At 46.9% G+C, this 13,187-nt stretch overlaps 4 protein-coding genes across 4 annotated transcripts; 2 read left to right on the plus strand and 2 right to left on the minus strand.

The window, feature by feature from the left end:
* Window positions 1-61: 61 nt before the first annotated feature.
* On the minus strand, window positions 62-560 carry TREMEDRAFT_34878 (uncharacterized protein; the record flags this gene model as incomplete). Its single annotated transcript, XM_007007432.1, has 3 exons — window positions 62-158; window positions 294-374; window positions 454-560. Coding segments are annotated over 3 exons (285 nt in total), but the record flags the coding sequence as incomplete, so codon positions are not given.
* Window positions 561-5,498: 4,938 nt separating this feature from the next.
* On the plus strand, window positions 5,499-7,895 carry TREMEDRAFT_45651 (uncharacterized protein; the record flags this gene model as incomplete). The annotated part of the gene is made up of 11 exons (XM_007007465.1): window positions 5,499-5,687; window positions 5,822-5,876; window positions 6,056-6,161; window positions 6,308-6,381; window positions 6,497-6,595; window positions 6,748-6,894; window positions 7,031-7,119; window positions 7,212-7,338; window positions 7,390-7,465; window positions 7,531-7,660; window positions 7,808-7,895. Coding segments are annotated over exons 1-11 (993 nt in total). The 5' UTR covers window positions 5,499-5,685.
* Window positions 7,896-8,751: 856 nt separating this feature from the next.
* On the minus strand, window positions 8,752-9,997 carry TREMEDRAFT_65362 (uncharacterized protein; the record flags this gene model as incomplete). Its single annotated transcript, XM_007007535.1, has 3 exons — window positions 8,752-8,901; window positions 8,978-9,767; window positions 9,825-9,997. 3 exons carry the CDS (start codon window positions 9,995-9,997, stop codon window positions 8,752-8,754), a joined length of 1,113 nt encoding a protein of 370 aa, XP_007007597.1.
* Window positions 9,998-10,840: 843 nt separating this feature from the next.
* On the plus strand, window positions 10,841-11,946 carry TREMEDRAFT_34983 (uncharacterized protein; the record flags this gene model as incomplete). Its single annotated transcript, XM_007007443.1, has 6 exons — window positions 10,841-11,084; window positions 11,153-11,260; window positions 11,357-11,435; window positions 11,621-11,708; window positions 11,753-11,784; window positions 11,910-11,946. Coding segments are annotated over 6 exons (588 nt in total), but the record flags the coding sequence as incomplete, so codon positions are not given.
* Window positions 11,947-13,187: the final 1,241 nt, after the last annotated feature.

Here is a 13,187-nt window from a genome sequence, read left to right on the forward strand (position 1 = left end):
TGCAATATATATATTGAAGAAATTTAGATAGAATTGAGATGCTAACATGGCGAAAAAAAGATTATCGTCGTTTTCTTGAAGATTGAGGGATGGCACCGGAACATATACCTCTTTGACGGTGTCTTTCAAGTGCGTCGGCTCTGGCAAATCTTCGGTCACTGGATGTTAATATTGTTCTTCGAGATGTTGAAACTGTGTCTACAAAGTGGAGTAATGAGAGATAAGAGAGCTATAGAAGGGGCGTTTGGCACTTGAGATTGGAAAAGTCGGCTGAGAAAAGGGAACAAACTAACCAGTCGCATATGAATGTCTTATCACCGGTATGAATCTTTCCATGTCTTTTCAAATCATGTTTTCGTACGAAAGATGAACCACTGGATAGTCAGTGTTCCATACATTCTCACGTGTGATGGATGCAAAGAGGAATAGACTGTGGTGAGAGGATCTGCTCACCATCCCGGTTCCAGACATTCAAATGGTTTGACATTTATATGCGTTTTTATATGAGCTTCTCCCGCTGCTTTCCTCGGGAAATCCCCATCACATCCATCAATCAGACATTGAAACCTCTTCTCCGCAGCTCCATTACTTTTCCGAGTATGATGAGTTTTCAACAAAGTTGAATAAACCTGTTTGAGCCATGCTTCGCTTGGTCCATCATCGACCAGAAGGGGTAAAACAAATTCTAATTTCTCGTTCGTTTCATGATGACGATAGAAAACTCGACTTGCTATACCTGTTCCTACTCCCGTCACACTACTCGTTTCCGTATCATCTGTCCTAATTAATCTCAGTGGTGTTTGCAATGGAGAGAAAACATCTCCTGAGAATTGAGAAGAAGGAGGACCGACTGAACCCACTCTACCGCTGCCGAGAGAGGAACTTTGATAATTGATCAAAGTGTTAGGATCCAGGGTTCTGGTTGATAGTGGAGAAACCGGAGGACGGGATTTTGAAGGTGTCGTCCCGTTCTTCGGACGTGGACCAGGTTTCAATCGATTCCCGAGTGTCGGATATCTTTTCCGAGGTGTTTCAGGAGCGGAAGAAACGGATCTCCTCACAGGTCCGAATTGAGATTCCTGAGATGTCCCTGGAGCTAAAGCCGCTGTGGGTAAAGAGGTCACCGAGGGATTGGAAATTGGCATAGGTGGCATTTGAGGAGCAGATAAAGAACGACTTATAGGTTGTCTTGGATCCAAATTTGGGTGATAATTCGGTCGAAAAGAATTAGATATAGATTCTGCTTGTTGATTGAGCTGATGTTGGTTGAGGGCGATCATCCATTGACGCACGGGTTCATGTATTTCTTGTGACATCGACGGTTGAACTGGGTTCATGGGTTGTAACGGATAAAATTGATCTTTTGGCATAGAAGATACGGATGGTTGATATGCATAACTCAATTCGGAAGTGTAAGAAAGTGTAGAATCGATTGAAGGTTGTCGATAGCTATAACTTGATATCATGGAGCTTTGTCCACTGGTGGATCTTGACATTGGAGCAGCTTGGGTGACTTCGACCGAAAATGGAACTTGCGTTTCAAGAGGAGATTGAAACATGGGTGCAAGAGGTGTGAGAGGGTTGAAAGAACCAGAAGAAAGACTAGGACTAGGTTCCAAGTTGTCAGGATTATTCCCCTGTCCCATGGTAGGAGGTAGTAGTGAGTTTTGATTCATAGGTGCCGATTGAGAGGAAGGTAACATGTAAGATGTAGAGACCAGTCGAGGGTTGAAAGTTGGTACTTCTGAAGTAGAAGCTGATCGTGCTAAGGGAGTTTGGGTGGTGAGTGACATAGTAGGAGCCGTGGAACGTCTAAATGGGATCGGCGAATTGAGTGCACTTGACACATGTCGATAATTTCCTTTCATGGGAGAAGTCATGAATCCACCATTTCCTTGTCCATATCCATTCCCATCGGAGTTCATTGTTCCTATCCCCATACCCATTCCCATTCCAGAACCTGATGCAGGACCAGAGGCGGGACCAAATTGATTGTTGGTCATATTGTTTCGAGGAACGTAAGGCGCCCTTCCCATACCCACTCCGTCATGTCGTTTTCGTATAGCATGAGAGGTAGTCGCCTGAGTAGGAGTGAGATCCATCCGAGCTGACATGGAAAGATTACCATATTCTGATCCGTCTTCTTCGGCGATGGGAGGACAAGCTACAGACTGAGGTACGTATGCTGATCGATGAGGAGTGATGAGGAAAGACTGAGGAAGTGGTATTGCCGGTGAGGAATTAGTGGCAAGGGCGTTCCATTCGTATGACGGTTTATGAGATTTGGGTGTTTGATCAAGCATTTCGGAAGATGGATAGGGTATGTTCATACCGGGAATTTGGAACATGTCTGCCGAGGAGAATTGTTGGTTGTCGTGAAAGAGGGAATACTCCGCATTGGAGGGATCGATTTGTTGAAATAGACCTTCGAAGTCGTCCACAGGGACAAAGTCCCGGAACGGAGAGGATGAACTGATGATAAGTGGAGTCACCATGTCTGTCGGAAGATTACTGAACAGTAACGATGGGAAGGAGCAGGAGAAGGAGAAGGAGAAGGAGAAGGAGAAGGAGAAGGAGAAGGAGAAGGAGAAGGAGAAGGAGAAGGAAAGACTTACGGATATGCCTCCGTCATAATGACTATGCGACGACAAGATGAATAGGGTAGTATGAGAAAGTGTGAGAAAGGTGAAGAGAAGAGTAGATATCGCCACTTCACTGCTGAGGATCGAGATGAGCCACCCAAATGGTGAAAGAGGTTGGGAGAGCTAAATGAGACACCCAGATCCCCTCAGGCTAGTGGACGTCTCCGTCAGGCGGTATCTATCACCTGGACGCTACAAACTGTCGGTCTTCAGTTGATAGAGTCTTGCTTGCCTGAGGAAGGGGAAGAAGGGGGGAGAGAGTCGCCTGTTTATGTATGGACGATGGGAACGGTATGGAGATTGAGACTTATCGTCAGACTATGGTAGCTTCCTAGCTACCGGGGATATACTAATGAGTTTTTGTGTAAGGAGTGTGGAGGTCTGTCAAGATGACCAGACAATTATATATGTCCTAGAGTGGACGGCGATCCAGATGGGAGTAGAATGATTGAGTGGGAGAGGGTATGAACAGAAGAGAGAAGATGACGATTGGAAGTGAGAAAGAGGATGAATGGTGATGAGAGAGAGAAGCATTGTGTACCGTACTGACCTGGTCTGAAGGGGATGACCGTCCGATGGGTCAAAGTGGATTTCTCAGGATTGTCAAGACTTTAACTTGGGTAGACTACAGGGTCTACCCTGAAATGTTCGTCTTTGGATGATCGGGGGTAGGTAAGAGGAGAGAGAAAGGGTACTTTCCGATAGAGTCATTCGTCCGTTCATCTGTCTTTTCGATGCGCAGTATACGCATTATGACGATTGCACTTCTCCTCCTACCAAAAGTGAAGCATGACTTAGGATTCTCACATGCCCAAGTAGGACCGTACGCTAGTTACAATCCCTTTGTTTGATACAGTATGTGCATAATAGGATCCTAAGAAGACGGATTCTTCATCCTTATGAACAATCTGAAGGTGAGGTCACGAAGGGAAGGAAGGAAAGCAGATGTTTCTGGATCATGGTCAGTCAGTTGGTGGTGATGGTTATCGCTATACCAAACAAAGCTTCCATCGTACTCTCTTTGTTCCTGGATCTTGTGAAACTCATGCATGTTGGTACTTTGGATGGTTACTACCGTTCGTTCCCGACTCATCGACGTCAGAGTACGTAAGGAGTAAGTCAAGCTTGTCAGTTGGTGATCGGAGACATGTGGGGATAGTCACGCATCGTATGCTATCCAGAATTCAAGCAAAACATGGCACATCATGCACAGAAGGAGAAGATCTCAGGGATGTAAATTCAAGCTTGTTGTGCATGCTAAGTGCAAGTAAGTCAAAAAACTGCGTCGTACTCTTGGTACTTCACTCTTCCAAAGTGACGTTGTTCAAGTTTGTTTGTGAGAGAAAAGAAATCAGTCGCGTTGAACTGCCTCATATCGGTGTTAGTCGGGGTTTCACCAATCAGTTGTTCCCTCCTTGTCAAAAGCCAGACGTGGGCCCCCGCCATTCAACCTTGCCCCCGAGAGACCGTTCTCGACCCCACTCTTTTATCATGTCAACAATATCAGTATTCGATCCAGCAATAGACCCCGCTCTCCGGACCCCACCCCGTACTCGAAGGAGATCATCGGTCACGACTCGCTCGACGACGGGAAATGTTAAGAGAAAATCTCGTGGACCTCAGGATATCCCTCCGGGTGGAGCGGGTACAAAGGGGATCATGAACCGGAGGACTGGATCTTTCGTTGGGGTAGACCAGGAAGGTGTGGAACCTACAAGAGGGGAAGAGGAAAACTTGAATAGATATGATTATTCTACTGCTGTATGTTTAATCTTTTCTCCCGCACTAAGTTACCCATAAGCAAGTCGATTCTTCAAACGGTCTACATGTTTTGTCTCAAGTCGCTCAAATTCAAAACAGCTGAAAAGTAGAAACGTACCAGGCATAATCCGCCTGTCAAGGTCGTCAACGATCAAAGATTCGATCCGGCGTTGGACATGTCTACGTGGTACGGTCCCTCGGCTCTTCCGGCGATACCAATAGTCTCGACCATGTCTAACGATCCTCTTCCTGATCCGGTTTTGACCGAATCGAATTCCCCCAAGCAACCCATCCCGGTCAGTTCAAACTTGATGAATGCATCGGACAAAAGCTTATCAACAGACCCATAGACTTCCTTATCCATACGGAATGACTCCATTTCGGTATCCTTGTTTAACACCACATCTCCCACCCCCACCACCGGGTGATCCTTCCGACCCTTCATTCAGACGATTTGACCCATACGAACCTCGACAAGTCGATTCTCCCGGTCAACCACAAATTGCGGATCAACTCGCTCATCCTGTACAGACACAGGTGCACGGAACACAACATACGCAAACGGGGGTAGGGGTCAACGTAGAAGCGGAGAGGGGGCAAAGTGAGATGCAATTCGGAGACGGGTTCCCGTTAGGGATGGAAGGTCAAGATGCTGATGCGTACGCGTCGATATCGGCCTTGTTATCAGCTTCCGCAGCGTTCGAGGGTCAGGCGGAGTGAATGAGATATCTTATGGCAATGAGATGTCAGGATGAATGTAGCATAGTAATTACGAGGCACCGATAAGAGTTTGGGTTGGTAGAGATATCGAAATGTCATCTTCGGCGTCCTTAACATAGCCTTTGAGCGGTGTTCTTTGTCATTGGCAGTACGGCCACGCATATGGTAGAAAATGTATGGCCAGACTCATTGCTATACGACGTAGCCAGCGGTCGTCTTTAACTTACCGGGAAGTGAGGAGGACGTAGATGGTAGAGATTGAGCCAACTTTAACCTTGTCTTAAGATTCCGGTAGATCACCCATCACTCACTCATCGACCTCTCTCCTCGTATCAACTCATTCCTCTACTCTTCGTCTCCCATCCATCCATCCATCTTGTAGGTAATTTACCCTTCTTCGAACTGACGTCGGAGGCTGGATCATCAACCATCCGAGCGAGATCAGTGGCGACATAACATCACCGCGTATTTTGACACACGTTCACAACCTTCCTTACCATTCAACCTCGCACACCGAACCGCGCCCAACACCTCCCTCCTTTATCGGACCTTCTACCGAATCATGTAAGTCTGACTTCTCCATGTTGCATCTAATCATCATTCCAACTTTACCTCACTTTGCTATCTGAGTGTTACCCAGTCTCGATGGTGTCGCCAGCAGGTCAGAGAAATGGAGGAGATGGAGGACTGACAGATAGGAATTACGTTCAATTGGAGAAGTTGGGGGAAGGGACGTATGCTACAGTGTACAAGGTGTGTCTTTCTTCTGTACCTCTTTATGGTTTCATCTCCTTATAACCCTCTAGCAGTCAGGTGGGGGATCTTCAGGATTGGTGTCATTCAGTAGTAACGGCCGATGTCTGACATGTATCATATAGAGAGGAGAGGGTGGCGAAAAGCACCATGTCGGAGTATGTTCACTGATGATGCAGGGAAGATCGCGGACGACTTCAGAGATTGTAGCCCTCAAAGAGATTCACCTGGATGCTGAGGAAGGTACACCCAGTACGGCCATAAGAGAGATCAGTTTGATGAAGGGTGAGTTCTTACTCCATCACATAACACCTTCCTCCATACGAGTACATGTTCTCCCATATATCCTACGATTCTCAGTCGTACTGAAGACGTCGCAAAGATGTCGTGCTTGTGTATGGACGAGGCAAGGTACAGAGCTGAGTGATAAGAACTTCGACATGTCAACATAGTCAGATTACACGATGTCATACACACCGAATCTAAACTTGTTCTGATATTCGAAGTGAGTCTCTGTTTCTCTTGACCTGGTCATTCTATGTTGTAATCCATTCTATTCCGATGTGTTTTCAGGTTGGGAGGGTCGTGGTGTTTTACAAGAGGAAAGTGCTCATGTTCAGTACTGTGAACAAGATTTGAAAAAGTATATGGACACACATGGAGACAGAGGCGCTTTAGACCTTGCCACTGTCAAACATTTCACACATCAATTGTTGAATGTGAGTTTTAGCATCTTCCACTCTCTGCACACACCTCTCATACCTCGATGTTGTTGAAGAGACAAGCTCAGTCATATACCACCTTCACCTCTCAGGATTTGATATTTCAATGAATGAGACAGTCGTGTCTTGGAGGGAAAACTCATGAACAGGGAATACAATACTGTCATGATAACAGAGTGCTGCATCGTGATCTCAAACCTCAAAATCTGTTGATCAATCGACGGATGGAATTGAAGATTGGTGATTTTGGTCTAGCTAGAGCGTTCGGAGTCCCGGTAAACACTTTCAGTAACGAGGTGAGTTTGTCCGTCCTCATTTCCCTTACTCCACTCTCCTTTCCACTTAGGCGTCCAACTACGTTGGCTTCATGTTGGCTTTGATGTGGCCAAGAAGAACGCATACTGGGTAGGAGAGACGAATGCTCATCCTCAGGTCGTGACATTATGGTACAGAGCTCCTGATGTTCTCCTAGGCTCGCGGACATATAACACTTCCATCGACATCTGGTCCGTTGGCTGCATGTGAGTCTACACTTTCTCGCCTTCTCACTAATCTTTACGACTACATGAAGTTGTCAGTTAAAACGGTGACATTGGCCCTCACTGATATTCAGTTTCGCAGAGATGATCACCGGCTACCCTTTGTTCAGAGGGAGAGACAACCCTGATCAGCTCAATTGTATTATGAAAGTCATCGGGACTCCAAGTGAAGCTACCATCGCGCAGATCAAGCTGGATTCAGTAAGCCGTTTACAGCTGAACTTCATCCATCAGCTTACCGTCTAGCCCGAGATTCAACTGAAGACTCCCCTTACGAAATACTCCAAACAACCAATGCACCTTCTCCTTCCCAAGGCTCCCCATGATGGTTAGTCTTTCTTCATGTCTCCGTCTATCTGATCAGTGATATCGAAGTCCAATGCTCATACTCAGCTGTCAACCTGATCGAACATCTCCTACAATTCGAACCTTCCCGGCGATACGACGCCGCCAAAGCTCTTCTTCACCCATACTTCACCGCAGCTCCCATCGCCCCTCCTCCTCTTCCTAGCGCCGTGTCGTCGTCTACCGCTTCCCTCGCCCTCCCTCCACGTGTCGCTGCAAGGGCATCACAAGCCTCTGCGGCTGTTCAGGCGCAACAACAAGCTCTACAAGCGCAGCAAGCAGCACAACAAGCTCAACAACAGGCCCAAGCACAGGCTCAAGCGAGGGCTTTGGCACAGCAGCAACAACAACAACAGCAGCAGTATATGATGCAGCAACAGGGGTATTATGGTGAGTCATCGATTCGCTTCTAAAGTTTTCTATCACACCTCACGCCTAAACTCGCCTTTCCAACCGAACGTGGTATGAACATCAGAAGTAATGCAATCATGGACGGAACAATGTTGACAGTAAGATCCGGCGCAAATGCAAGCACAGGCACAGGCTCAGGCAGCGGCTCAAATGCAAATGGCTCATGCACAAGCTCAAGCCAGAGCGATGGATCCCTCTGTGAGTGGATTATTGTCCTCTCTCGGAATCTCCTCAACCTACCCCACTCGTAACTGGAGTATCTCTTCCCTTCCCACTTTATCTCGATGTCCACACGTTATTAGATCTGACGTACATCTCACGCTGACAAACAGATGCAACAGGGGTATTATACGAACCACGGACAATACTAGTTGTGCTCGTCAGTCATGTGTATCCGGATCTATGCCATGGCATCGCGATGTATAGTACTTCGGCATTGGTGTCGTGTACAAGAATGATGTTGAATCAGAAGTCGGAGACTCGGGGAATATGTACTTTTTCCTAAACTCATACTCACATGTTCAGTACTGACATGTCTGTTCCATCAGTCACTGACAGGTGAGAGACGTGTGGTGAGCAACACTGACCTTAGTAAATGTCACCCTCGGACACCATTTGGATATGTTTTCAACACTCAACCCATTCTTCGCTGGGCGTTATGATCCTTCCATTGCCCCAGCCAAGCTCTCATTCGATCGTGTCGAGGAGCATCTCCGTGGGGAGACGCGACCGCTTGGTGGTCCTCCTCTTCGCTTTTGGGAACCCATCGAGGTATTCTTTGATGAGAACGTGGGACTAGTTCCGGTGTCTGCTCTTCGAACGGCTTGATGACATGAATTGTCTGACTGTTGTTGCTATTCAAGCGGTTGATGAGCTGAGGCTTTTCCTTCTCCATTTCAATCGACAGACCGCGTTGGGATTCACCATTTTCAAGATCATGGAAGTCTTTGCGGGTAGTATTTGAAAACGAAGAAGGTTTGATTTGTCTGTTGAGGCGTTGGGATTCCACTATGATCTCTTCGTAGTCGAGACGCTTCACTTCTTCACTGTTGCTCCTCCTCGGCCGAATCAACTCCTGATTCACCTGTCTGGAAAAATCCCCTATTTCTTCATTACCACCGCTGAGTTTTCTTACCTCTTTCTTACACTCCTCCAGTTGATAAGTGGGACTTGGGGTTTCCTCTTTGTCTGGTAATTGTGTAACAACCCTTTTCTGACGTAGAACCTCAAAATCATGTCGTAAACCTTTCAACTGAATGACCAAATCATCCCTCTCTTTCCTTCTACTTTCGGCTTTAGTACCCAAATATTCCACTTCTATCTCGTAATAATCCACCTGCTTCCTCAGTTCCACCTCATTCTGAGAAGGGGTAGAGGTGGTCAACACGCAAGCTCGAGTGACCTTCAGTTGTTCTTCCAATTCTCGGATTCGTGCAGATGACGTTATTTCTGCTGCTTGACTATTCTTTAGACTATTCTCCAAAGAGGCTATACGGAGATGAGAAAGTCGTTGTTCTTCTTGGTGTCGAATCTCAGTTTCTAAAGCTCGTTTTTTGTACCAATCAATGAGAGTTTGAGCGGTATGGAATGCATCGGAGTGGTGTTTATTCAAAATGGGGTCAGAGTCAGGTGTGGGAATACTGGTCTGGAAAGGGATGGGAAGGTGTGTGGTGAGTGGAGGTCTAGCCGACGTTCGTTTCTCCAGAGATTGAGGGGTAGAAGGAGACGGAGAAGGATAAGTCGGGTTGTGATGTACCATAGTCGGATCATTGTCGGGTTCAGAACCAAAGATATCATAGAGATCATCTTCGTCAAACGTATGTTGTGACAGACCGACTTTATCAATTTGGTTGGATGACGATACAGTGAAGCTTCTGGTCAATCAGTTCAACACTACTTTATATACTCATCCACAAGAAGAAGAAGCGCACTCTACCCGTGGTCTCTTATCCAAAGGTTCTGATGACAGAGCTCCACTTTCACTGGGTTTCCTCTTTCTTCCGTTGCTTTCCTTTCTCTGAATAATTGAGTCCTGTTCTAGTTCTTGACCAGGCGCATTCCTGTGCGAGTCACCTGATACGTGGATATGAGAAATTTCAACCATCTTGAGATCTGATTTGGCTGTTCTCAGTGTTTAAAGGGTAAAATCAGTTGATGAGTGTATGGCTAACGTTAGACATCAAAGATGTGAATGTGTCCAAGAGAAGTTTTGGTTGTGAGAAGGGCGGTAGTTGGTCGTCGTCATCAAAAACGAGGGTTGTCAAAGCCCCGTGCGTCGATCGCAGTGCCACTTGAGAAACGTTTAAGGGGGGGATCGAATACATTCTTCGCCACTTTGACTTTCCTTCTCCCGCATGTTTCCATCTCTATCTTTCATTCGACATTATGCCTCCTAGGAAACCACGTCAGGTCAAATCTACCGCACCTTCGCCATCCCCAGGACCCGTGAGATCTTTGAGAGCACAGAGGGGAGGATCCAAGTTGTCAGAGAGTACCACTGTCGGGGTCGTTGAAGAGGAGAATGTGCAGGTGACGGATGAGGGAAGTAGTGAGAAAGAGCAGGATGACGGCCAACAGCAACAGGATGCGGAAGAGGATCGGAATCAGGAGATAGAGGGAGAAAGGCAAATTGACGAAGAGGATGAGGACGCGAGGGAAGATGGAGAGACGGAAGGGACGGAAGAGACGGGCAAGGTGACAATGGCGGACAGAATGCAAAAGTTGAAAGAATTACGGGCGCGTATGGTGTGTTATTTTCCCAGCTTTCATCCTTCTCGACCTCAGTTCCTTCAAGTCTCCTCCGTTGGCTGACCATCATACACATGCGCATTATGAGAGGCTGCTAGGATTCTCACTGCTCTCAGGAAAAGGAAGCAGACGTCGTTCAGAAGTTGGCGGACATTTGACGTCTGTACGATGGCTTGGGCTAAGCTCACATTAGAACGCCTCCACCGTTGCCAATCGTAAAGATCTCATTGCCGACCATCAAAAGGCCAAAGTGACGGCGAAAGAACTAGCAAGGTTGGAGAAACAACGCAAGCTTGCTCAAACTTTACGACTGAAGGCGGATGCCGAGGAAACGGGTGAAGATCTGGAGAGGAAGAAAGCTTGGGAGTGGAGTATTGAGCAGAATGAGAGATGGGAAGCTAAGATGGCTGATCAGGCTGTGAGAGCGGATGGGAGATTTCACAGTCAGTATCGCCTTTCTCTCACACTACTCCACAAGTTTGTGTCCCACAAAACAGACGCTGATGACTAGATGCGGAGGATGAAGCACACAAACAGTATAATCGTAATGTACGCGTCACTAAACCAGATCTGGTGGCATATGAACGGGCCAAGGAAGCGGCGTTGGGATTAGCACCTGGTACTCTGGTTCCTGCCAACGCTACATCTGCGTCGCTCGTCGCTGCCGGACCATCGAAGGCGAAAGGGTTGTCCGCTGCGGAGGATCTGTATCGAGGAATGGACACGTTGGCCTATGGAGACAGTAAGCCTAGTGAGGATGCAGTGGACCGGGTGGTTGGAAAGATAAATAAAGAGTGGGTGTCTTCTCCGCCTCCTTACTCATACAATATCCATTCGCAATGTTATCCCCTTTTCCCCCAACAAAGAGCATACGATGCTTCAAGAGGGCGCACATCCGTACGAATTCAATAGCTCAGCATTGGGATAGGCTGGAAAGAACGTGGAGGGATAATAGCCAGGCTATAGTGCTAATGTGCAGTCTGGACAAGGGTAAGAGAAAGAAGAAGGAAGAGGAAGACGAGACCGTTACGTATATCAACCAGCGCAACAAAGTCTTCAACAAAAAGGTGAGTGAACGTTCCTGTTCGTGCTTCGATGCATTAATCAGTAGGTTGCGCGGTATTTCGACAAATACACGAAAGAGTGAGTCTTACTCGTGCATATACACTATCCTGCTTTTGATGCCTCTTCCCACAACTACCTTCTATCCCTCATCGAGTCATATATATCTGGTTGTCCCTTCAACGAGACCATAATCTGACGTCCAGGATCCGAGCGAGCTTCGAACGGGGTACCGCTCTTTAGGACAGCTTTGGTCACGACATTACACAACTCTAACATCTACCTCGATACTTGCGCCTCTCACTCACCTCAAAACGTCGTATATACGTCGGTCACAATTCTCAGCCTGGACATGTGAGTAACTCATGGGTGATTCATCAGCGGCCGGGCAGACATGTGGGTCAGGATTTAATTCGGGGTGAGATCCGTTTTCCTGCGGATGGAAAGAGGACAAGAATGTATCAGAGCCAGTCAATGTAATTTGTAGAGTAGAAGATTGCATCTGATTTACCAATTCGGAAACTCATCTTCTATTACCAGTACAGGAAAGTGCATATTTGCAGTTTCCCATCACTCATCACTTGCATCACAATTTCTTTTCCTCGTTTGATAATCCTTTCCTCCTCTCGACTCTCACTTTCTTTTCACATTCGTCTTGCGTTTCTCGTGCCTCCTTGTTCCCACTCCCACTCCCACTCCCACTCTTCATATCTCTCACCTCGTATCACCTCAATCACGTGTTGCACGTTGAGCATCTAGGTGACTGAGGCTGAGGTGAGAAATTTGAGGATCGGGTTTCTCTGTCTTATCCCATCACCTTCCCCTCATTTCCTGTCGCTTACTGACAATCATGTCTCTTCCCAATCCGCCTATTGAATCATCTTCCACTTGGGTCAAAGATGAAGCAGAGGTTTGTGAACCGGAGATGGTTTCTCTCAGACCATCAAAACGTGCACGGTGAGTCGACTCCCACACCACGTAATCATTCCCAACCCTCTCATGTCTGGCAGTATGTAGCTGAGCATGTCTGGTATTTCCCTTCAATCTCATTCAACATGGATCTCTCGATAGACATGTCATTCTGCCTCAGCTGGTGTGCTAATTGACAGAACTCATTCTCCCGTTCAAGAACCTACCAGTCCATCTTCCGATCTTGATAAAGTCTATGACGAACTGTTCGGCGCTAGTCCTGCTCCTGCTCCTTCACCTCCATATCCCATTATCGACCTCACCGTTTCACCACCTATACCTACCATTTCACTTTTTGATGACGAAGAACTTCCTATAGACATAACTTCCCCTGACACCTCTAAGCATGTTGGATCATCCAACCAGACTTCCGAGTTAAAAAGAAGGACGAAAAAGGTGGTCGAATTGAAGAGTCAGCTTAACAAAGTTGTCGGTGAGAAGGATGAATTGCAATTACGAGTCTCGAGATTAGAAGAAGATGCCAGGAAGAGAGAAGAGGAGGTTTTGACATTAAA

The sequence above is a fragment of the Tremella mesenterica genome (genome assembly GCF_000271645.1).
Source record: "Tremella mesenterica DSM 1558 unplaced genomic scaffold TREMEscaffold_14, whole genome shotgun sequence".
Classification (NCBI taxonomy): Eukaryota; Fungi; Basidiomycota; class Tremellomycetes; order Tremellales; family Tremellaceae; genus Tremella; species Tremella mesenterica.